The sequence below is a fragment of the Elgaria multicarinata genome, chromosome 8 (genome assembly GCF_023053635.1).
Source record: "Elgaria multicarinata webbii isolate HBS135686 ecotype San Diego chromosome 8, rElgMul1.1.pri, whole genome shotgun sequence".
NCBI lineage: Eukaryota > Metazoa > Chordata > Lepidosauria > Squamata > Anguidae > Elgaria > Elgaria multicarinata.
This window is the reverse complement of record NC_086178.1, coordinates 112,897,325-112,922,719: the sequence shown is the minus strand read 5'-3', so window position 1 is coordinate 112,922,719 and position 25,395 is coordinate 112,897,325. Positions and strand designations below refer to the sequence as shown.

The following is a 25,395-nucleotide window of genomic DNA, read 5'->3' as shown; positions in this document are numbered from 1 at the left end:
TGAGGAGGTAGGTGAGTGGCGGCAGCGGCGGCGGCAAGGACGCCTCTTCCTAGTCTCTTCTCCAGGCAAGCTACATGATCGCTTGGGGGCCACACTGGGGGCGCATGGAAGCGCTCTCAGTACGACGTGTGGAATCCCCCCCAGTCTGCCAATGGTGACATGTTTTAATGGATATGAAGATAAAAGTTATGTGTTTGCACAGATAGTTGGGTCCTACTTTTACTTTTGAGTGCAACACTTGCACTTTTGAGCCTCTCGACATCAGCACCATGGGGTTTTACAGCAAGTATGCGGGAGAGGATCGTAGTGACATTCTTGTAATTTGGTGACCCTGGAAAGAATTTGACCTTGTCACTCAAAGCCATGGTGCACACATTCTCAATGCATTCAATGTCCAATATTTCTTCATACTCCATCCCCAGTTCTGTGAGATCCAAGTCTGCTCCCAATATGTTGAACACCGTCTTGAGATCCACATCTGGCGAGAGGTCACAAAACAGTTTGGCATTATTTTTTAGGTTGTTGTTGATGCTGAACTTTTCTTCAAGGAAATTACTGAGACACTCTTGCACTTCAATGAAAATAGCCTCCATATCTTGATTGTTAGTAACAAACTGGTGGTGCAACTTACACCTCCTTGGCCTCCTCATTATTAGGGTCAGTCTTTTCAGTTGTTTTGGTCCAGTCTCATCCATTTCAGTGTTTTCATGCAGAGGTACTCACCTACCAAGCAGAGGTATCTCTGAGAGAGCATTGATTTTAGATCTGACCACCGCTGTCATCCTCAGCAGGTCCAGGATGGTGATAGCATCTGCTTGAAGCTGCTTCTGGTACCTGCTGAACACACAAAGGATGTCTGCCAGAAATGCCATGAGTTTAAGGTTTTCCTCTGTGACGAGGTAAGTAAAGAATCCCTTGCTGCCATCCTCCTTCAATTGTTTGAAGTAAATAACAAGCATGTGCCAAGAGTGAAGAATTGTATCCATGAGGGAAAAGGAGTACTCTGTCCAGTACTCTGGTTGGGAGTGATAGCAAGCAAAGTTTGTTTGTTTCAGCCAACTCATTCAGTTCTCGTGTGTGCACACCTGATACATGGAAGAAAGAGCAGATTGAACCCAGCTTCTGAAAAATGTGGCTCACTTTAGTGACAGTGTTGCACACTTTTTCCATGCCAGGTTGGACCTGTGGAGGGAACACCAGATCTTGATGAGTGGGATGTTATTACCAGTGCCTCGCATACATTCCTCAAACAGGTGGCACAATCCTGCTTCCTCCCCAGTGTCAGCTGATGTTCCATCAGTCACAATAGAAGAGGCATTTTTGAAAATATCCTGTGTGGCAAGGTCTCCAATCACACCCTTGCAACCTTCTTCAATTGCAGACATGAGGCCCTGCGCCCCGTGGATTGTTGGCTCTTGTGCTTCCAAGTAGTATTGCTCTTCTTCTCCAGATTTGAAAACCACTTTGGCCAATGTATACATTTTGTCTATGCGTGTCCTGCCTACTGATCCATCACTGAACAGTGACAGCTCTAGTGTGTCCTTGCACAACTTTTTCTGGAGACGCTCCTGGTCATTCTCTACAATGCACTGAAGGAAATCATGATGACCATTTATACTCCCATATTGAAGTTCAATAGGAACATCATTCAGCAGCTTCAGAGAGTTGAATTAGAAGGCCTGGGGAAACTGGCTGATAACACGAGTAGGAATGGAGTGTCCACTCAAGGTGGGGGTTTTTTTTGGCATCTCCATGCACATGGAGCATTAGACCTCCAATCTTGTCAGCCAATTTTTCAGTTGCTTTCTAATAGCTTTGCCCATATTGCTTGCCTGAAGATCTTCCACTGTGGGGAGAGAAGCAATATGATGGGCCTTTATAGCTTCTGCATGGAAGTTGATTGGCAAATGAGCATTTACAGTTTCTTTCTGATAAACTGTCCCTTTTTCCGTGGCTATGGCAGGCATTTTTTAAGTATTCAGGAAAATCTTTGTAGTGTTCTGGTTGCTGTAACATGGGATGCATCAAACGTAGTGATGCCCTTTTAAGTGTATATCAGAGAAACGTGTTCTTTTTCCCTTTTCCCTTTGAAGATTTTGACGATGATCCCATGTCTCCAATAGTGATGGCTGTAGTCTGGGGTTGGTCCATGGCGCTGCCACTGCTGTGTACCTCTACATTGTCCTGGCTGCTGCAATGTCGCCTACTCCCAGAGCAAATGGAACTACTAATGCTGTCGTCTCGAAGCGCAATATGTGCTGTAGAACTGTCCTTGGTATCTTTTCCTTCTCTAGTGACAGGTTTTGCCTGATGTCACTAGACTTCGACTTGACAGCGAGCCATCCTGTGAGGCATTCCTGTCCCATCCTTTTGGCCATTATTGAATGTGAACACACACACACACACACACACACACACAAAAGCATAAAGACAATTATAAAGTCTGGGTCCCAAAAAGAGCAAAAGAGCGGAAGAAACAATCACAGAATGCAATGCACTTGCACTTCTGCCACCAGATTTTGTTCCATCTCTTTGTTGTTCAAGCGGGGGGAAGCCTGGAAAATTGTCCTCTAGCAACAATCTCTTTGAACTAGGGGGTTGTATGTCTGCAACCTACTCTAAAGCCTACACTTTTCTTTAAACCAGAATTCCTTGGATTTAGGCAAACAGGAGGGAGGTGTATTGTTTACAGATCCAGTCCATTTTTTATTTTTATTTTTTTGTAGTAGCTGTTAAGGCCAGCCAGACGCTGGCGTTGCTCCAGCCCCATGCAGTCACACACACAAGCTAGACCAGGCCGGAGAGCCATGATGGAATCTGGCAGCAGCCGGCCTTGTACATAACATTCCAGCTTCATAATAAATAAGTTTGCTGTACCTCAACTCTTTCCAGGGTGGTTCCTGAATACCATAGATTTTACAGGAGGAGGATCCATCCCCTCTGGCTCTCTCTCCCTTTGGGGCAATCTACAGTTCTGAGGCATGTATTGGGATAAGCAAACAAAGGAAATTAACAGCAACACATCTTATTTTGTGTCCCTACCAACCCTAAGCTTCCAGGATTCTCACTTTACCTACATCACCAGAGTCCTCCCGAGTCACTCTTTTCAGAGACTGAAGCTGCCCCAGGCCCAGGCAGTTTCCTCTAGGAGGTCAGAGAACTCAACTGAACCAATCTTAAATTGCCTCTTTGCTGTAGGAGAATGCAATGCAATGGAGACTCATCAACCTTATTCTATCTCCCTCTTCCTGGCTGCTCAGGAACTGACTCAAAAGCCATTCTCATGTCATTGGTCCTGAGAGAAGCTTCTCTCTTGCAAACAAACAAAGTAGCTTCCCTTAGCTGCTTTGCTTGCCTGTAAACAGACTAACCTCTTCACTCCCAGGAAATTCCATAGGATTGTAGTGTTCACTTGGAAGGGTTCCCCTGAGGTGAGGTTTGGGAGTTAAGCAGTTACAGTGTCCAATTAGGAGTTGTTAAATCACATAGTGGGAGAGAAAGCCATCATCTTTGTTCAAACCACTTTGTATAGTGTCCGGTTTCTTGATAATTTCCAGTTCAGCTATTTCTTGTTGGATTATTCCTCTGCCGTGTACTTATTGTAATGCGGTGGTTTTCAAATCAGCAGTCGTATGCCCTGGAAAGTTGAAGTGTTCTCCCACAGGCTTCTGGGTTCTACTTTGTCTTATATCTGATTTGTGTCCATTTATTCTTGTGCAGAGGTTGACCTGTTTGTCCTATGTAAACTGCAGAGGGGCATTACAGGCAAATGATGGCATATTCTACATTGGAGGATGCAGGTGAAAGAGCCCTTGATGGTATGACTGATGTTGTTGGGTTCTGTGACAGTGTTGCCTGAATAGATGTGGGGGCAGAGTTGGCACTCGGGTCTATTGCATGGCCTGGTCCCTCTGTGTCTCTGTCCTGTGTACTGTTGCTGGTCAGCATCCGCTTGTGAGAGGGAAGTGTCTGTGCTGATGATGGGTTGGAGTCCACTGATGATCCGTTGCAGTGGCTTCAATTGGGAGCTGTAGGTGACAACCAGTGGTGTACTTCTCTTGGTCTGTCATCCTTTCTGGGTATCTGTATGGCCCTGTCAAACTGTCTTTAAGTCTAAGGTGCTACTAGTGTTGGTGATAATCTGTCCAGTTGTGAAAGAGAAATAATGTGTTTGGCTTGGGTGGTGGTGGGGGCGAGGGGGGGATGTCTGATAGGGCATTTGTGCAGTTGGAAAATTTGCTTTTAAAAAACCCTGCTATCCTTGACTTGATACTGACCAATAGGGATGACTTAGTGGATGAAGTGACCGTTATGGGAACTTTGGGGGGAAGTGACCACATCATACTTGAAGTCTTGATTTTAAAGGAAGCAAAAGCTGAGTGTAGCCATACATGTACTCTGGATTTTAGGAAAGCTGATTTTAATACACTCAGAACTATGATAAGTAAGGTCCCATGCGCCCTTATCTGGACAGATATAGCCTAGCTACAGTTATCCATGCTCTGATAACCTCTCGTTTGGATTACTGCAATGCGTTATACGTGGGGCTGCCTTTGAAAACGGTCCGGAAGCTTCAGCTGGTACAAAACAGGGTAGCCCGTTTACTAACAGGGACTGGCTGGCGAGATCACATTACGCCAGTCCTTTTACAACTTCATTGGCTGCCAGTCCAGGTCCGGGCCCGATTCAAAGTGCTGGTATTGACATTTAAAGCCCTAAACGGTTTGGGGCCAGGTTATTTGAAGGAATGCTTCCTCCCATACGTACCTGCCTGGACCTTAAGATCATCTACAGGGGCCCTTCTCCGTGAGCCCCTGCCAAAGGAAGTGAGGCAGGTGGCTACTAGGAGGAGGGCTTTCTCCGCTGTGGCACCCCGGCTGTGGAATGAACTCCCCAGAGAGGTCCGCCTGGCGCCTACACTGTACTCCTTTCATTGCCAGCTGAAGACCTTTTTATTCTCTCAGTATTTTAACACTTAATTTTAACTTAAATTTAAATTTTACTGTTCTAACTCTGTATTTTAATCTTATATCAATTTTGCTGCGTGGTTTTATTCTGGTTGTGCTTTTTATACTGTATTTTGTATTTGTGCTTTTAACCAGTGGTTGTTTTATTATGGTTTTAATTTTTGTGACCCACTCAGAGAGCTTCGGCTATTGGGCGGTATAAAAATGTAATAAATAAATAAATAAATAAAAAAGTGAAGTACAAGCTGAAGGGGAAGATTGCGATGGTTTTCTGCCTATCTTCTTCTGCCTATCTTCTCACTTTCTCTAACTTTTACCAGTTATAATGTTTCACCACCTCCTTTTGTATCTGTCACTTGCTGGTGTCTTTTCCTCTCCCTACCACCTTGCAGTTCTTTATCCCTTTCTCTGCTGCCACTTTTTCTCTCAACCCACAATCCTGCCACCTTCCCTTTTTCTCGCCACCTTCTTAGTCCTTTCTCTGTTGTCACTTCCTCTCTTGTCTCACCTTCTTTCACAATCTTTTCTATGCCCAGCTATCTGTCTGCAGCCTTTTCCTCCCTGCTCAAGCCTACTGACACCTCATTACCTTCTCAAACTTTTCAATCCTGTTTTCTTTCACCTTCTACATACTTTTGCCTGCTGATACTGCTGGCAGGCCTATCCAGTGGAATTTTAAGATGTTTTTAACAATACTTTTAGGATGTTTTTTAGGATGTTTTTAACAATGTATATTATGCTTTAATTGGGTATTATGTATTTTATCGTTTATTGTTGTTCCCCGCCTCAATCAGAATGGAGAGGCGGGTAAGAAATATTTTTTCTTCTATTATTATTATTATTATTATTATTATTATTATTATTATTATTATTATTATTATGCCTTTTGGTCTCCTTCTCAGTTCTCTGACCTTCCTTTTCACTCTACTCACTTGTTTTGCCTTCTCTGCCACTATATTTCAACTCTCTGTGACTCTTGTCCCTTCCAAGTGACACCTTGTCCGGAATCAAATGTACAGATAATAATCTTGGCGAAGGTCTATCACCCTTAGAACCAAATTTTGGTAACAGTACAACAGTGAAACCAATTGCTTAGGAAGATGGTGGGCTCTCCCTCATTGGAGAAATCCAAGAGGCAGCTGGACAACCATCTGTCAGGGATGCTTTAGGGTGGATTCCTGCATTGAGCAGGGGGTTGGACTCAGCGGCCTCATAGGCCCCTTCCAACTCTACTATTCTATGATTCCAGTTCTTTGAAGCAGCATATAGTTGTACTTCAAAGCAAAAAGTATTTTCCCTTCCATTATGCAATGTCTTAGCATTCACAATTCTTTTAAAAGGCAACTAAATAAAAACAAGATTAATTTTAATTCCACATCAACACTGAAATGCGAAGGTTGCCGTCCTATGCACCCTTGCACGAGAATTAATCCCATTCAAATGAATGTGTCTTACTTCCGAGTAGACATTCATAACATTTCCCTACTAAATGGGATTCATTCATTTTTAATAAATAAATAAATAAATGCATAGCCCTGGGCTAGTACACACTATGCAGAAATGGTGCCCTCAGCTCTTTGGTGGAAGGAGACAATAAATGCAAACTCACACACATGGAGCCCCCTCAGCCTCCACAAACTTCTCCCCTGCCCCCAACTTCTTCCACATAGCTGCAGGCAGCAGATTATGCCAACAGGAAGGGTGGGACATGCAGAGTGCCTCATAGAACTGCCAGCAGGTGTGAGGTTTTTCAATACGTTTTACTGCTTAAAAAAAGGAAGAAAAAGCCCTCAGCAACTTTTTCATTCATTCATTTTATTTCTATACTGCCCAATAGCCCAAGTTTTCTGGGTGGTTCACAGAACCTGAAACACAACATCATAAAATCACCTCACTTCATAAAGTTCATTAAGAGAGCAGTCCTATGGTCCCCTGGGCAGCACCGGGCACAAACTGTGCTCCCCGCCCCATCCACTTCCTCCTTGCGACCAGTGCTGAGAAAAGTGCCCTGGCTGCTGTTATGAGCTCACAAGGGGTGAAAGGGGGTGTTCCCGGGGAGGGGGAGAGACTGGGGGTATGGGGCTACGAAGAATCCCCAGCCTCCTTCCTTCCCGAAAGCCTCTGCTAGACAGGTGAAATAGCTCATCTAGCTGAATTGCAGAGCAGTAGCCATGAGGTGCTTCGTGCTCTCCCTTGGATATTCTTAAGCCTCAGAGTTTGGGGGCTTACAGTTACCCAGGGCGGATCAGATTGGATTGCCTCCTAAGCATACCTCCCACCTCTCCCAAATTCCTTTGAAGAGCTGCGCCTCAGTAAGAAACCACTTATAAAATCATAGAATCATAGAATAGCAGAGTTGGAAGGGGCCTACAAGGCCATCGAATCCAACCCCCTGCTCAATCCACCCTAAAGCATCCCTGACAGATGGTTGTCCAGCTGCCTCTTGAATGCCTCCAGTGTGGGAGAGCCCACAACCTCCCTAGGTAACTGGTTCCGTTGTCGTACTGCTCTAACAGTCAGGAAGTTTTTCCTGATGTCCAGCTGGAATCTGGCTTCCTTTAACTTGAGCCTGTTATTCCGTGTCCTGCACTCTGGGAGGATCGAGAAGCTTGGCCCTCCTCTGTGTGACCACCTTTGAAGTATTTGAAGAGTGCTATCATGTCTCCCCTCAATCTTCTCTTCTCCAGGTTAACATGCCCAGAACTTTCAGTCTCTCTTCATAGGGCTTTGTTTCCAGACCCCTGGGGGGAATCTGCACTACTGCTTTAAAGTGCTTTAAAGCACTTTATAACAGTTTTGACAACTGTTGGGGCCCAGGACACACTGCATATACAGTTTTCAAAACGTTTTCAAAGTGCTTTAAAGCGCTTTAAAACCAGTAGTTTAGATCCCCCCCTGATCTTCCTGGTTGCCCTCCTCTGAACTCCAGCTTATCTGCATCCTTCTTGAATTGTGGAGCCCAGAACTGGACGCAATACTCTAGATGAGGCCTAACCAAGGCCGAATAGAGAGGAACCAGTACCTCATGTGATTTGGAAGCTATACTTCTATTAATGCTTCTATTACAGCATTTGCCTTTCTTGCAGCGATATCGCACTGTTGGCTCATATTCAGCTTGTGATCTACAACAATTCCAAGATCCTTCTCATTTGTAGTATTGCTGAGCCAAGTATCCCCCATCTTGTAACTGTGCAGTTGGTGTTTATGCTTGGGGAACTATCTCCCCAGCATCCCGTTATAACCACCATTCTTCTTTTCCTGTCTTGGATTTTCCTTCTCTTTTTTATTCCATCTAGAGCAGGGGTCCCCAACTTTTGTTGGCCTGTGAGTACAATTTGGCATGTTGAAAAGTGCCCTGGGCACCACCAGAAATTGGCTTCTGTATGGGGTGGGAGGGATTATCACAAAAATGTTGGGATCGCCTCTCCTTATCTATGTTTGTGTGTGCACATGAATGTGCACCCTTTCTGTGGGCTTCTCATTCTGTTTTTTCCTTCTCCCCAGCTCTCTGTCTGGTTCCTCTCTCACACACACTGCCCCCCTTTCTCCCTCTCTTCCATCCCCATGCAACTGGATGGCACAATGTTTCAATTCATTTGCATGTTGTGAGAAAATTCGGTAAAAATTGGCTAGTGGGGGTGAACGCTGTTGCTTCAAGAGTTCTTAGTGGAAGTGGGCTTTGCCACTCTTCCAACCATTTTTAGGCAAGGAAGACCCCACACACTCACTCACTAGTTCCATTCACTTGCAGAGGGGGGAAATAGCTTGGTGGGTGCTTCAGCCTGGCCTTGTGGGTACAGGGATGCCCACAGGTGCTGCACTGGGGACCCCAGATCTAGACCAACTCTTGGGCAGTTCTGAAAAGAGAGCACAGGCATACAGAAAGCTGTTTTATACCGAGACAGATCTGTCAAGTGCAGTATTGTTGACACTGATTGTTAGCAATGGCTTTCCAGGGTTTCAAGTAGGAATAATCACTTATACAATCCAATGTATGTCTGGGAAAAGGAAAAGAACCTCTCATGCAAGCACTGAATCATTACTGACTCTTGGAGGGACGCCAGCTTTCGCTGATGTTTTCTTGGCAGGCCTTATAGCGGGGTGGTTTGCCGTTGCCTTCCCCGGCTGTTATTACCTTTCCCCCCAGCTACCTGGGTACTCATTTTACTGACCTCGGGAGGATGGAAGGCTGAGTCGACCCAAGCTGGCTGCCTGAAACCAGCTTCTGCTGGGATCGAACTCAGGCCGTGGGGAGAGTTTCAGCTGCAGAAACTGCTGTTTTACCGCTCAGAAATAAATCCAAGTATGTTCAATGGGGCTTATTCCCAGGAAAGTGTATGTGGGTTTTCATTCCAAGTTATTTTTTACGACTGAGAAGGTTTGCAGCCTGATCCTCTACATGTCTTCTTAGAAATAAGTCCTGAGTTGTAAGTGTGGTACTGTAAGCTTAAAAAAAGCAGCCTACCCCATATCGCTCCACTGACTTGGCTACTCTTTCAGCCCAATCCTAGGCATGTTTTGTCATTTATGCATTTTCCCTTTTTCATAGAACTAACTACAATGATGAGAGAAAGGCACATGGTATATGATCATAGGTCCTTTCTACATAAATTAGACTTAGTAGTGAAAGCAGACTTCCTGGCTGAATCTTGATGAAGTCTTGGCACCAATTAAGTTGTAGGGGGGAGGAGGCAACAAGAACTTGCACATAATGAGGAGGAGATAGAGAAGACTTGTAAAAAATAAAAACAAAGCATCTGTTTTTATGAAGAGTTGCTGGAGGATGGAAAAATGAGGGATTGTTGTGAGGAGGGGAACAGAACGTATGTGAACTGGTTGTTGTTTTCTTGTAACCCAGGTGTGGTCAGTGCTTAATATATTTAAAAAGAAATGCTGAAGTTTTACTTTCTAAAATGTTGGACTGGGAGTCGGGAGAACTGGGTTCTAGTCCCCACTCAGCCATGGAAGCTCACCGGGTGACTTTAGGCCAGTCACAGCCTCAGCCCAACCTACCTCATAGGGTTACTGTTGTGAGAATAAAATGGAAAGAAGGAGGATTATGTACGCCACCTTGGGTTCCTTGGAGGAAAAAAGGCGGGAAATAAATGCAGTAATATATGAGAGGAGAAAACTGTAATTCCTCAGTGGTGAGAGAAGCATTCTGCATATGCTCAGAGGCACTTTTTATTTCACAATTATTTTTGCTAAGTTTGGTAAAATATAAATAAATTTAAGTCATTATAAATGTACATGCATGAGCACATGGGAATTTTCATCTTTTAAGTACCTAATAATACCCCTGTTATAGAGGCAAATCAGAACATAGTTTTCACGGAGCTGATTGTAGTTATGCTTGTGGGAGTGTGCTTATTTAATACTCAGAATTGGAAACTACCCTAGAAATATGGTATCGAAAGCAATGGTCGATACTGGAAATGGAAAACATAACCCATCAAATTCATTTATCAACAGGCCAAACCAAGCCGGACACTATTCCAGTTCAGGTGTAGAGTGCATGGGTGGTGAGGACAACCATGTCCCCTCCTCACATTTTTCCTTTGCTCTGCACTCATGGAGGACTACTGGAGGCATTCCATACGACTGTGAACCCCATTTTTCCAGCACTTTCAGTTGTGTGGAAAGCCTTCATGGATAATTAAAGTTATCTTCAGAACGTTACTCTCCTCATGTACAGAGCAACAGAAATGCCTGACGAAGGGATGGGGCTAGAGCATTCTGCCTCCTCATGAATTTACAGATACAGAACCAAAAATCTGGGGGTTTGATGGACCTTTGTCAAACCTCCGAAATCGCGGTGCAGTTAGGGGGCGGTTTTAAAACCATCGGAAACCAGTGATGAGGTTAGAAGATCATTTGGAGCCTTGAATGGATCCGTAGCGACGTGAGGGTATGTTTCATGTTGATGGATGGCTAACTGAACACGCATCCATATTAGGAAGATACTGAGGATTGAAGGTGGGGTAGAAGCTCCTAAGTGTGATAGAAAAGTAAATTCTCCATTACTGTCACCATTCGCCCTCCCATTAACAATATACAAATCTAGCCTATTTAGCATTTGCATGAGGCATAACCCTGCGAAGTTGCATCCCTTGTCTTTAGAATGTCTAACTGGGAATTTTAAAATCTCATCATTTATAGGCGGGGGTATGTGAAAATACGAACATATAGCCTCCTCACTTTGTCCCGTTCTAGCATTTAAATCGCCTGCCATTAAAATGGAGGCTTCAGGATACAGAGCAATATTAGTTGACATATATTCTTCTAGTCTGCACCAGGTTTCCTTTACCAATTTCTTTTGGCGCTGAGGGGGGAGATACACATTTATAATAAATAGACTTGCCCAGTTAGATTTTATTCTCCCAGTATTTTAACACTTAATTTTAACTTAAATTTAAATTTTATTGTTTTAACTCTGTATTTTAATTTTATATCAATTTTGCTGCGTGGTTTTTATTCTGGTTGTGCTTTTTATATTGTATTGTGTATTTGTGCTTTTAACCTGTTGATTGTTTTACTATGATTTTAATTTTTGTGAACCTCCCAGAGTGCTTCGGCTATTGGGCGGTATAGAAATGTAATAAATAAATAAATAAATAAATAAATAAATAAATAAATAGATTTTACAATGGGGGCATTTGCAAGCCCAGGGAGAGGATCAAGAATGATGAACTTAGCTTCAATACTTAAATTAACCAAAAGTAAGAGACCCCCTTTTGGGCAACCCCCCTTTCTGCTTAGTTCTGCATCTAGTAGATATGCTGCAAAGCCGTCCAACGCAATATCATCCGTGGCCCATGTCTCCTGCAGCAAAATAATATCATGCTTTTTTATAAATTTTAAGAAGGAAGGATCTGCCACTTTTCCCTTCCATCCAGAAATGTTCCATGAAAGTATCTTCAAGTGAGCTCTTGCGAGGTCTGCTCTCTGTCAATCTCTACTTGATAAAAGCTCAGTGCCTAGTTGCTTTTGGCAGAGCTCTCCGTTATTCAGAGCGTTTGAAGGTTTCGGCCAGGTATCCTTTGGGTATTGATGTTCTATAACATCCAAAGATGCTTTTAAAGTGCTCACATTTGAGATCACTGGGGAAAGTATGCCAGATTTCTTACTCGGTGGATTGATTCTTTAGACTCCTTCTCTGGTGATCTGTTTTCCTCCTTATCTAGACATCTCATGTCTAACCAGGTCAGAGGCTTTAATATCCCAGGTGCTACAGTGGCTTGGACTGGGAGTACTTTCTTCTCATTTTTGCTTGGCCCTGTATTTTTGGGAGGTTGGTGTACTTCTGCGTATAACTGGAACTTGGGGGTCCTTTTCTTTGATTGACATGAATCCTCCTTTATTATTCGACATGCCTTCGCAATATGCAAATCAGTCATATGTGCTGTGTCAAGTTCATCTTCCACGTGGTCTCCCCTTTCAGTGTGGTTACGGCCTTTCGCCTTCACTTGTAGAGTTGTTAAGTGCCCTTTAAGGCCTTCCAGCCTTAGCATAATTTCATTTTGCTCTACTAGTGGGAGTGCAGAGAAAGAGTCCAATAACATTTTCTCTTCTTTGATTAGACCAGTCTTATCTCCTGGGGTTAATGTTTGTGCTTTAGGTTCTGTTTGTTTCTCCTTTTTGTATTCAAGCAACTCACTACTTTTATGCCTTAGAGTGGGCACTTCCCCGGAGTTAAGATCAATTAGATTCCCCACAGGGATCTCTATTCTGATTGAGTTATTTTTTGGATATAAATATGGACCCACCGTTAAATTCTGTGGTGGAGCTTGGTTCTCAAAGAATCTTGACAGTAAAATCTCTCTAGTTTTAGTACATTTTTACATTTGAGAGCTAATTTAACACTGTCCCAATCTCTAAAAATGATAACAGCACGTGCGGAAATATAGTTGTAGAATAAATATTCCACCTGAACTATTTCATCTATAGTAAATAAATCTGGAGAAGTCACATTCAGAATTTTTAGAAGATGTAGTTTGCGTTCGGTTTGTGTAAGTAGACCAGTAGGTTTAGGATAATTTAACATCGCCAACTTTTGGTGGGGTAGTTTTGAGATTCACATCTGTGGCTAACCAATAGCCACAGCCTCCTCCATGTTCCCCCTCCAATCACAGTGTTTGGGGGAGGGGTAGTAAATGATACCCCATTTGTTCTGGCCCTGGAACTCATTCTGTTGCTAGTTTGTGAAGTATTAGGAAGAGAACGTGTGTGAGTGAGAGACAGAGCTGCATAGGTTGACCATATTTTGGAAACCATAAAAGAAGGACCACATAGTCCACCCCCAAGGGGGCATGCCCACCAACATGTCTGGCACCGGGGGCGTGTCCAGCACCAAGGGGAGTGTGCCTACCCGGACATAGCCTTGGTCACATGTCTGGTTTTACAGACATTTTACAGACACACAATGAAGACAAATCTGTTCTACATAACACCTTTATGTTAAAATCACTGAAATAAAGAACAAGTGAGACATTCAATGTATCTGAAATTAACTTCACTCACTCCTACTTTTGTAGCTTTTGCTGTACTTTGAAGCCTTTGCTATACTCTGTGTGATACATTCTCCCCTTCCCTCAAATTTATTTTCTGACTGTATCCTCACTCGTTGCAAGCTGATGCTACTGTTAACAGGGCTTGCCACTTGCTGGCCGGGCAGCTGACTTATTTATTTTTAAATTTCATTTTTTTTAAACTTGTGTACGATTGCCAAGTTTCTCTACTCTAACATTAGGGTGGGTGTTGTGGGCGGCGGACACTACTTTGGCGGACACTACTTTCTGTCTACTTCCTGCACAAACACGCAACTCTGAGACCCTCTTTCTAATGCCCTGCGTTGCATGCCAGCACCGTGGGGTTAAGTTACAACCCTCAAACAATCCCCCTCTCTGCCAAAGTCTCCCAATGGTTCAGCCATGCTGTGCACTTGTACCCTGTGGCCGGGGGTATGATGACAGCTTATAGCTTGGTCAGATCCGGTGACTCTTTTTTTAAAAAAAACCTCCACTGCCAGCTATCTCTGCCTGCACCAACACTGGACACTGAGAAGTTCTTAAACAGGCTCTGGGTGGCACACCAGCCTCTCAGAGCTCAGCTACAGCCATCTCTGAGTTGTGTGTTCAGTCTATCTTCATCTCTGTCTCTAAGAGATATGAGAGCCTGTGAAAGCCGCAAATCTATCTACTTTTCTCTGACACATACTTTAGATGTTCTGCATTGCATGCCAGCAGTACAGACAGACCCTAGCTCAAAAGTGAACAAAGTTAAGTGAAAGGGAATGGGTAGCAAAGCAATGATATGCCAGGTTCCAACATCCGCAGCAACAGGGCATCCACAAAGAAGAGAGCCTCTCTCTTGACTGGCACCTCACTGTTGGTCGTGAGAGTTTTTCTTTAAGGATGACCCTTCATCACCCATGATGTGGAACTTTGAGAAAAAGACCTCTGGCCCATTCTGTTTTGCCCTGTGGGCTGCTTTGACTGACCTCTCCTTTCCCACATTTTCATTTGTGGACTCTGCTGAGCTCCCTGTGCCCGACTGCCCACCAAATCTGCAACACGAAAGGTGCCCTGCTCATGAAACACTTCTTAGCTAAAAACTGGAGATCCCCTTGATGCCAAGGGCTGAAACTGCTCAAGGTGCAAGAGCCCAAAGAGAAGGTTTGACGACCTAAGTTTGAAGGATATGGCTCCAGCAGTTTTTAAAAGAATAATTTTAAAACATCAAACTTAAAAAAAAATCCTAAAAAATCAACAGATGAAAGGATGTGCTTTAAACTTGGGATGGCGAAGTCCCTCATTAAGAGCTATCATAGTGCCAACTTTCAGCTCTTTACCTTTAAAAATGACATTAATGTTTTTAAAATTCTAAAACTTCAAACTTTTTTTAAAAATCCTAAAACCAGCAGATAAACAGATCTGCTTCAAACTTGGCATGCGTAAAGTCCTCCTTACGAGCAATCATAGTGCTAAGTTTCATCTCTTTATCTTTAAAAATAACAGTTTAAAAAAATATTTTTAAAACCTTAAATTAAAAAAAATCCTAAAAATCAACAGATGAATGGATCTGTTTCAAATTTGGTATGGCTAAAGCCCTACTTAAAAGCTATCATCGTGCTAAGTTTTATCTCTTTATGTTTAAAAATGACAGAGATTTAAGCATTTTGTTAATTCCCATTAAAGTAGAGCTGCCCTTTGGTTGGGGAGGATGGGGAAATTCGGATTTTTCTTCAGATTTCATAATTCCCCCCCTTTCCTGGCTTTGTTACCAAAAATCCTGACAAATCCAGGTTTTTCCTGTCATATGGTCACATCTAGAGCTGCAGTGTCTCTTTGCTTTTCTTTGTTTCCCAATTGCCCTTGCTCTGGAATTTATTCCTTTCTCATGGAGTGTTAGGACTTAGGAGGAAGGAGGATAGAAAGGGCTCCATCACACCAGAGTTTTATGACACTGTCAACATGCCTGTTTTGCTTTTTTGCAGCACAGTAAAACACTAAAAATGGAGGGGAAGAGGTGAGACGTGATGACGTCTCACCTCTTCCCCTCCATTTTTAGTGTTTTCCTAGAGAAGGGAAAGTCCGGCTTATTTCCTCCATGGTGTATTGCCATCCTAGTGGGGGTGTGTGTGTGTGCTTTGAAGGGAGGTCTTGCTGACAAAAGAGGAGGGCAGGGCAGTTCTCCTTCTCCAGCATGAATGGGCTTGTGCTGAGTCAGTTGAACAGACTTTTACTGCTCCAACCCCACCTTGCCAATGGGAATTAACAAAAATGCTTACAACTCCATCATTTTTAAAGATAAAGAGATGAAACTTGGCACCATGATAGCTCTTCAGTAGGGCTTTAGGCATGCCAAATGTGAATCAGATTGGTTTGTCCCTTGAGTTTTAGGATTTTTTTTAAAGTTTGAGGTTTTAAAATTATTTCAAAAAACACTGTCATTTTTAAAGACAAAGAGATGAAACTTGGCACTGTGATAGCTCTTAAATAGGCATGACAAGTTTGAACAAGATCCCTTTATCCGTTGATTTTTTACAAAAAAATTTTTTGGGGGGGTAATCCCTCAAACCATTTACCCACATAAACACACACACTTCTGTGCAGGGGTCGATTAAAGAAGAATCAGAGGTATGTGTGGTTATGTCAGGGAAATTTTTTAATTTATTTTTTAAAAAATCAAGGAATGCAGGCATCGTGTTCAAACTTGGCATGCGTAAAGCCTTTTATAGGAGCTATCATCGTGCCAACTTTCATCTCTTTAGCTTTAAAAATGACGGAGATGTATGCATTGTTTGTTAATTCCCATTGATGGAGCATTTTTCCCATGGTGTGGAGAGACAGACCCTCTCTGAAAATCAGGACGGGGAATTTCCTCATTGGAGCACTGCTCTGAATTTCAGGGCGCAGAATACATGCTCTGCACATCCCTACTGTATAGTATATGCAACTGATGAGAATTCAGGCAAGACACCACTGCCACCTCATGACTATTTTTGGAAGGACCTCTGAATACCATGAAACTGAAGAAGTGAATGTGTTGAACTGCTTATGGGTGTTGTTTTGTATTATAATCAGGTGCTGTAACTTGTAAGAGAGCTAATCTTATGTCTATGATTTAAAGTAATTACTGGTAAGTTTACATGTTATACTTTAAATATAAAACAATAAAATGTTTTATTTCCTCTAATGAAAGGGGAAATATTGAACCTCAATGAGCCTTCCTCTGTCACCTTCCTCCACACACACAGGCGCTCTCCCTCCTCTTCCCCACATGTGTTCATAGAATCATAGAATAGCAGAGTTGGAAGGGGCCTACAAGGCCATCGAGTCCAACCCCCTGCTCAATGCAGGAATCCACCTTAAAGCATCTCTGACAGGTGGTTGTCCAGCCACCTCTTGAATGCCTCTAGTGTGGGAGAGTAAAAAGAAGCCAAAGGGAAAGGTAGAACCAGGCAATCTTCAAAACGGAATATTTACAAAAGTTTATTTACAGTGCCAAGGTGCCACCTACGCGTTTCGAACGCAAACTGCGCTCTTCCTCAGGGCTGTTATCTAAAAAATAAATAAAGTCTTTTGAATCATAATATTTACAATTAGAGGCGTTTTACAAGTTTATATACCTTAAAAATACTTTAAAAAACTTTTTATATCCAGACATACAAATTGTAATCAAAAGGTGAAATATATCATCATTCAGTTAATTAAAGTATATATGCAAACATATACCAACCAGGAGTAAATATCTACGTTACAACAAACTCTGTAAGTAAACTCTGATGTTTGCATTTGTAATGTAGATATTTACTCCTGGTTGGTATATTTTTGCATATATACTTTAATTAACTGAATTTATTTATTTTTTAGATAACAGCCCTGAGGAAGTGTGCACTGCTTCTCCCAGGGTTGTAGTACACCTGGTTAAACATGGGGGGAAATAGGCACAAAGGATATTTAAAAATAAAATCAAATAAATTCGGGAAAGCCTAGCAAGAATTTATGGCTTCTCCCAAACCTCACTCCCAGGACTCCCATGCACCCAGGATGCCAGCTTAAAAAAATAGAAGGGGAAACACTTTTAAAATTAATTGGTATAACCTGCCCCCCAAGTACTGAACTCACATGTGCCATTTGTGCACACAAGCCAACAATGTACAATAATAATGCAAAAAACATTTCCCACTACATAGTTCAAAGGAAATCATCTGTTTCCTGGAAGCAAAAGCAAAAACAAATTCTAGAGAACTCAAATACAAATACAACCCTCCCTTGTTATACTATCTACCGCATAGACACAGAAAGCACATTGAAGTGCTCTCCCTCCCCTTTCTTTCTTTCTTTCTTTCTTTCTTTCTTTCTTTCTCGCTTTCTCTTTCTCTCTTGTACACCCACTCAGGAAAGAGATGCGGGGCGTATTCGGATGACACAAAAACCCTGGTGGTTTGGTAGTCACTCTGCAGAAAGGGCTGACAAAATAACAGGCTGCCCTCCCAGCAAATGATCGCACAACCACGCCACACAGTGCGGTCCACTCACTCATCCTGAAGCACGCCACTGCCAGAGCCCTCCAAACCAGCAGCTAGGCAGAACTTGGCCATAGAGATGTGTTGAACACAACGGAGCAGCGGTGGCATTTTCGGCCCTTCTTGATGCATGGCAGCGCCCCATTGCCCACCCGTGCTCGGCAGATTGCACTCAACTACTGCAGGGCACCTAAAACCTGCAGAGCATGAGTTACCAGGGTGGCTTAATCAGGGTACGTACCCCCCTCGTGGGCAGAGAAAACACCCCCACGTGACACACTTACCCCTCGTGGGTCGCTCCTGGAAGTTACCCAACATGGCTTAGCTAGTCATGCGAACCTGGCCGCAGGCTGACTTGGTGTTTTCTGAGGAGGAGTGTTTGCGGCAGGGTGGATAAAAATCAAGGATATTTTAAAAAATAATTTTAAAAATTGGATTTTTATTATTTAAATTGGATTTTTTTAAAATAAAATGCTTTTTGAGGAAAAATCTATCTAAAGATAGTTTTCTATTTAAGATATATTATAGACCAAAGGTTATTCATCATGAAGTAAGGATTATGTAGCATGAAGCTGTTTAAATTTTTTTGTAAATGAATTCTATTAATCCATTCACAATGTCATGCCCTTCCAGAGGTTTCTGTAAGATTATTTTTCTCCTTCCCATAAAGTACAGCAGAAAAGTTGTCCAAATATGAATGATTAAACTGGAGATAGTTCACCTCGCAATAATTGCATAATTAACTATCTATGATGTGTTTCTAATAGTATAACCAAATCAGTATTTCTTTTATATAACTGTAAAACTAATCTGAAAAGTTGCTATTCTAAAAATGAAACCTTCATCTGGTTGTAAATATTAAGATTATACCAGCAAGAATGAGTCTTTGGTAACTCTGAGTTGTGTAAAATATAGCGAGGAAGAGTGCGCTTTTTTGGAGGGGGGGAAGTCACATGATTAAATTGAGTCTTTCTGAGTTTGATTTAAATCAAATCCACCCTGGTTTGCGGGAAAGGAACTAGTATCAAGTTGTTGATTATTTGCATCTGCCTCATTCCCCCCCCCCCCCATCACCTAGAAGCCTGAAAAAAATGGGATGCTTGGTGGAGAGAGGCTGGCTGAGTTCGGACGACACATTAGGCAACAGAAAAGGGGTGGGGGAATAACACACTCACTGTGCATTATTTTGCTAGTACTCCCCATGTGACAAGTTGCCCCTCTCCCCATCATCCTTCCGGGCTGCTGGTGCACAGTTGCCTCATCCCCCCTATTGATTATCGTGTTGTCCAAACCAGGCCGCTGAGTAATGTCAAAACGTTGTGGGTATATTGGGGCTGGAAGAACTGGCAATCTCTACCTTCCAAAGCGAGAGATAAGAGAAGGAATTATGAGAGAAAATGCTGCTGAGAGCTGGCAGAGAGCAAGGCTGCCCCAAGTGAGAGGTGTAACTGCTAACTTGTGCTTCTAGGCTCACTGTGGAAAACCCTCACGTAGAACGGAGGTTTATTTATATTAGTTAATATTTTTGAATTATGCTTTATTCTCTCTCCTGTGTAGTGCTCAGTTGTTGGATTCATTTAGTTTATCTGTGCTGTTTATTTGATATGACATATATTGATGTTTGTAATTGTTTCTATTGGGTTTTTTTTTTTTTTGGATATTCATAGAATCATAGAATAGCAGAGTTGGAAGGGGCCTACAAGGCCATCGAGTCCAACCCCCTGCTCAATGCAGGAATCCACCCTAAAGCATCCCTGACAGATGGCTGTCCAGCTGCCTCTTGAAGGCCTCTAGTGTGGGAGAGTCCACAACCTCCCTAGGTAACTGATTCCATTGTCGTACTGCTCTAACAGTCAGGAAGTTTTTCCTGATGTCCAGCTGGAATCTGGCTTCCTTTAATTTGAACCCATTATTCTGTGTCCTGCACTCTGGGAGGATCGAGAAGAGATCCTGGCCCTCCTCTGTGTGACAACCTTTCAAGTATTTGAAGAGTGCTATCATGTCTCCCCTCAATCTTCTCTTCTCCAGGCTAAACATGCCCAGTTTTTTCAGTCTCTCTTCATAGGGCTTTGTTTCCAGACCCCTGATCATCCTGATTGCCCTCCTCTGAACACACTCCAGCTTGTACTTAAATATCATAAAATGAAAGTAAATAATTCTATAGTAGAAAAACACAAGTGTCTTACAATACTTCTGAAAGAAGCCTCCTTAGCTTTGCATTGCTGCGTGCACATGTTTACATGCATGTGTGGTAGAGACAAAATACATCAAGAACTCCACTTGGAAATTTATCTAGGGAGGGCGCCTGAAGACTCACATCAACTCTTAAACTCATTCAAAATTTGAAAAACATCATCTTGCTTCTCATATGCTACGCCCATACACCTCCTTCTTCTACATGAACGTCAACTCAAAGAAACTTAATTAGCAGATAAAACAGTGAAGAACCTTGTGGCATCTTAAAAATTAATTGATTTATTCTGCCAGATGCATGGCATATTATGGGTTGTTTCAGTACATATGGTGTGGGGCGGATGGTAAACACGGAGGTAAGACAGAAATTAAATGCAGAAAGTATTTAATGAAAGAAGTTATTCTTTTCATTAAAAATTCACAGGCCTCCTCCCACCCCCACAAATGCATTCCCTTTATGTCATCCGCTATTCACTAGGAGACTAGATAAAAACCCTGGATTACACTGCAATTATGTCATACACTACTCTTCCTCCAAGCAATATGGCATAACAACCATAGGCTACTTTGCAATATAGACCTTCTGCAGACAAGTCTTTACTCAGTTCTTATCTCTGTGTCCAAATATTGACCATAGTGGCAACTTCACTTATTGGCTAAACACATTGAAAAGTGGTAGCAGGCTCATTTCACACAAAACTATTGGGCAAAATGATTGCCCATTACTTACAAAATAACTGGAATATGCCTGAATGTTCTGCTCCATATCCTGGGTTCTACAAGAGCTAGAGACTTGCTCTTTTTTTATTTGCAAGCTGGGGATTTGGGTTAGCTGGTGGCCCCTGTGAGATGTTGGGCCAGGTGCTACAGCTACAGCTACAATACCAACACAGATCAGAAAAAAAAGTTGCGGAAGTGAAGGGTGAGAAATAATGAGACGAGACACAAGATTGGATTTAAAATATTGGCCACATTTATTGAAAGATCTGCAGAAAGGGGCAGGCCTAAGCGGGCATCAACTATTGGCCACCCTTGAGGCCATTCCGGGATCGAGCAAGGCAATCACAACCTTGTTCATTCGCCACCATACGTGCTCCCTCCTTATGTTGTCAGGAGGCCTTCTGGTGTCAAACCCCCCTCATGCCGCTGGGCTCTGAGTGATTGAGGAGGGTTGGCCTCAAAGGTAACCCTTATCCCCCCAGCTAGTGCCGCTGGGCTCCCAGTGGTTGGCCCTCAGGGATTACCTATCACCATAAACGGTACCCGTGAAAGCTCACCAATTTACACCTCACCCCAGATGCTCGCTCCTATCTGCCTACCCCTCAAATGTGACCAAATTGCAACCAAATCGACCTAATTAAGCACCCTGCCTGTCTTACAGTGTGAAGTAGGCAAAAAAACTCATAACCAAGTTATATTATGAGCAAAAAATTGCTACTCGGCCTCTGAAAAGATGACCCGCGAACCCACACTGTCTACAGGGAAGGGAGGGAAGAAACCACGCAGCAAAAGAGGCTGATGGGAGGGGCGTTTGGCTTTTATAGCCGGTTCCCTCTCCCATTGCAAGTGGAGCCAACAGAGGCAGCCGATGGCTGAACTCCCCGCCTCATTACACCCACAATTACACCCATTGGCATTTGTAAGGCTGGAAACCAAAATCAAGAAACAGACAGCTGCACTGGTTTTGTTCCCAATGCATCTTTAAATCCTGATCATTTTATTATATTATTGTATCAAATGTTTTTCTGTTTTATACTAGTGTGCTTTGTGTTTGTATTGTGATGGCCATTGGCTATAAACAATAAAATCTTGAGAGAGAGAACAATGCATCTTGACACAGGTCTTTATCAAGGGAACTGGGGAATATAGAATATAAAATACATAGTAAATGATATATAAGATCTACACAAAACTATTTAATATACAATTTTATGTATTTCTTAAAATGTCATGAATTAGTTGATTAAAAACGTTTAAAACATGCTAAGCTATCCTAAAAGTGATATTAAAGTCCTCTACACTTATTCATAAATACAACTCTTAGGAGCCCTAGCCAGCATAGCCAATGGTGAGCAATACTGAGAGTTGTAGGCCCAATCTTCTGGAGGGCCATAAATTGCCCAATCCTTCCATATATGCTGGCAGCTATTTACATCACCACAACATTGGAGAAAACGTGTTTGCATCTTTAACTTAGGAAGATCAATATCTGAGTGTGCACTGAATGCTCCTACCCTTTTTAAATCCTTATAGAATATACATTTGTGACATTTTCAATCTTTTATTTCACAGAGAGGATTAGAATTTATACGTGCAAAGAAACCCCAGTCTCTCTGCTGCAATGACGTCTGGTAAGTATGATTTTTTGTTTGTCTCTTTATTTTTAGAAATTCTTGATCAGCTGAGTTCCAATCGGAGAATTTCTCAATCAGTACATTTACATGGAAAATTAGTAGAAGAGGAAACTACACATTCTGTTATCCACACTTTTTAAAAAGCATGCTTAAATTGACCACTTTGTTTTGAATGAAAAGTAGCCATGGAGAATGCACTCCTGATACACATCTGTTCCCTACTGAAAGTCCTCTCCCCACTGCTACTTGCACTGAAGGTGATATTTACTGCAAACAGGAGGCTCCTAGCTGAGCAGAGCAGAGGAAGCTGCCCTAGCTGCTCTAGAAGGTACATAAGGAAGCAAGCTCTGAGAGAGAGAGAGGGAGAGAGAGAGAGAGAGAGAGAGAACAGGGACAGAAAACAGGAGTTTGTCAAGGGAGGTGCAGTGGAAGAGGAGACCAAGGCAAAGAGGAGAGAGGCCTGGAGTAAATCCAGGGGACTGCCTATTCAAAGTCGCAGTGTGCTCGCCATGTGCTCCTGAAAGCTGTGATTGAAGGGGTGTGTCTTGAGAGCTGGTGCTATGACTGAAGGGGCATGGCCTGAATGCTCTCAGCAGCTGAGTGGATGGGGAGTTTCATTCTATTTCCTGACTCTAAGCAGTGTAAGCTTCCCCAGCTGGTCTAGAAGCGAGAGAGCAAGCGATCAGAGCAAAAGAACAGGGAGAGCGGGGGAGGTCCCTAACAAACAAACAAAAAGTTCTTGTAACACACTCATATAGTAGGAGACTCAGTTGTTAACCTTCAGAGAGGACAGGACAAAACACAGGCTATTCCAATACAATCGGAAAGCCAGAAACAAAAAGGGAATAGAGACTATGGACAGAAAGGATTCTCCAGTGGTGGTGACCTGCGAAGTGTGTGCCATGTTTGTGTTCCTGCCTGAGATCGACATGGCATACACGTGCAACAAATGCAAGCTGGTTGCACTGATGGAAGAAAAATGGCTGTGCTTGAGCGGCGAGTATCCACCCTACAAGGAATAAGAAAACTCGAAGAGTTCTTAGTTAGTATGGTGGAACTACAACAGCAAAGAGAAGCACAGGAGTGCAACAGCAAGTTGAAGCAGAAGTGGGGAATGCTACGGTGAAGAAAGCCAAAGAAGAGGAAACTTTAATAATCCCAATATCTGTTGGGAGACAAATTCTGCGAAAAGTGCCCCCTCCAAGAAATTCCTGACATGTGTGGCTGACAACTTTCTGTTACAGAAAGTGGAGGAAGGAACTAGAGGATTGGCTATCCTTGACTTGATTCTGACCAATAGGGAGGACTTCGTGGATAAAGTGGCAGTTATGGGAACTCTGGGGGGAAGTGACCACGTCATACTTGAATTCTTGATTTTAAAGGAAACAAAAGCTGAGTGTAGCCATACGCGTACTCTGAATTTTAGGAAAGCTGATTTTAATAAACTCAGAACTATGATAAGGAAGGTCCCATGGCAAGTGACTGTAATTAGAAAATGAGTCTAAGATGGGTGGGAGTTTTTAAAAAGGGAAATTTTAAAGGCACAATTACAAACAATTCCAACGAAAAAAATAGAATCATAGAATAGTAGAGTTGGAAGGGGCCTATAAGGCCATCGAGTCCAACCCCCTGCTCAATGCAGGAATCCACCTTAAAGCATTCCTGACAGATGGCTGTCCAGTCCACCACCTCCCTAGGTAATTGCTTCCATTGTCATACTGCTCTAACAGTAAGGATGTTTTTCCTGATGTCCAGCCAAAATCTGGCTTTCTGTAACTTCAGGATATTATTCCGTGTCCTGCACTCTGGGAGGATCGAGAAGAGATCCTGGCCCTTCTCTTTGTGACAACATTTCAAGTATTTGAAGAGTGCTATCATGTCTCCCCTCAATCTTATCTTCTCCAGGCTAAACATGCACTCCTCTGAACACACTCCAGCTTGTCTGCGTCCTTCTTGAATTGTGGAGCCCAGAACTGGACACAATACTCAAGATGAGGCCTAACCAGCACTTTGCGTGATTTGGAAGCTATACTTCTATTAATGCATCCCAAAACAGCATTTGCTTTTTTTGCAGCCACATCAGTTGGTGTAGGATATATGCAGAAGGCTTAATGAATGTGCAGACAGCAGTTGTAATAAACAGTCCATTAAGACTTACAGTAAAGGTAAAAAATAAAACAATAAACAGCTTTATTCTATTCGCCATCTCAGACAGTGAATGTTGGAGAAGCAAAAACAAACCTCATTTCAAAATGAAGAGGTAAGAGATAAGAATGGAGGCATGAAGGCAGAGCAGATTGGAAAGGGAATGGTGAAGATATAGGAGCGGAAGAAAGGGCAGAACCAATTAAGCCAATAAGACAAATTAAAGGAAGGTTAATCAGGTTAACTCTTTCCAGACAAACAACAAGCATCATTGCCCATTTCTAGCAGTTGGCTCATATTCAGCTTGTGATCTTCAACAATTCCAAAGATCCTTCTCATTGGTAGTAGTGCTGAGCCAAGTATCTCCCATCTTGTAACTGTGCATTTGGTTTCTTTTTCCTTGGTGTAGGCATTTATCCCTATTTAATTTCATTCTGTTGTTTTCAGCCCAGCACTCCAGCCTATCAAGATCACTTTGAAGTCTGTAGCCTACTGTGGATTCACCTAATCATTGTTCCATCTAGCCCACTTTTAGCTAGTTTGTCAAAAGCTTTGTTGAAGTCAAGATACATTACGTCCACAGCATTCCCACAGTCCACAAGGAAGGTTACCCGATCCAACAATGAGATCAGATTAGACTGGCAGGATTTGTTCTTCTCAAATCTATGCTGTCTTCTAGTAATCACTGCATTGTTTTCAAGGTGCT

At 42.7% G+C, this 25,395-nt stretch overlaps 1 protein-coding gene across 1 annotated transcript in view; it reads left to right on the top strand.

Annotated features, from left to right (window-relative positions):
* Positions 1–25,395, top strand: part of SORBS1 (sorbin and SH3 domain containing 1) — a 213,393-nt gene that overhangs the window by 32,610 nt on the left and 155,388 nt on the right. The window contains exons 2-3 of the mRNA XM_063133194.1: positions 789–899; positions 22,483–22,541. Coding sequence (XP_062989264.1) covers positions 22,532–22,541 — 10 coding nt within the window. The 5' untranslated portion in view covers positions 789–899; positions 22,483–22,531. The remainder of the gene's footprint in view (positions 1–788; positions 900–22,482; positions 22,542–25,395) is intronic.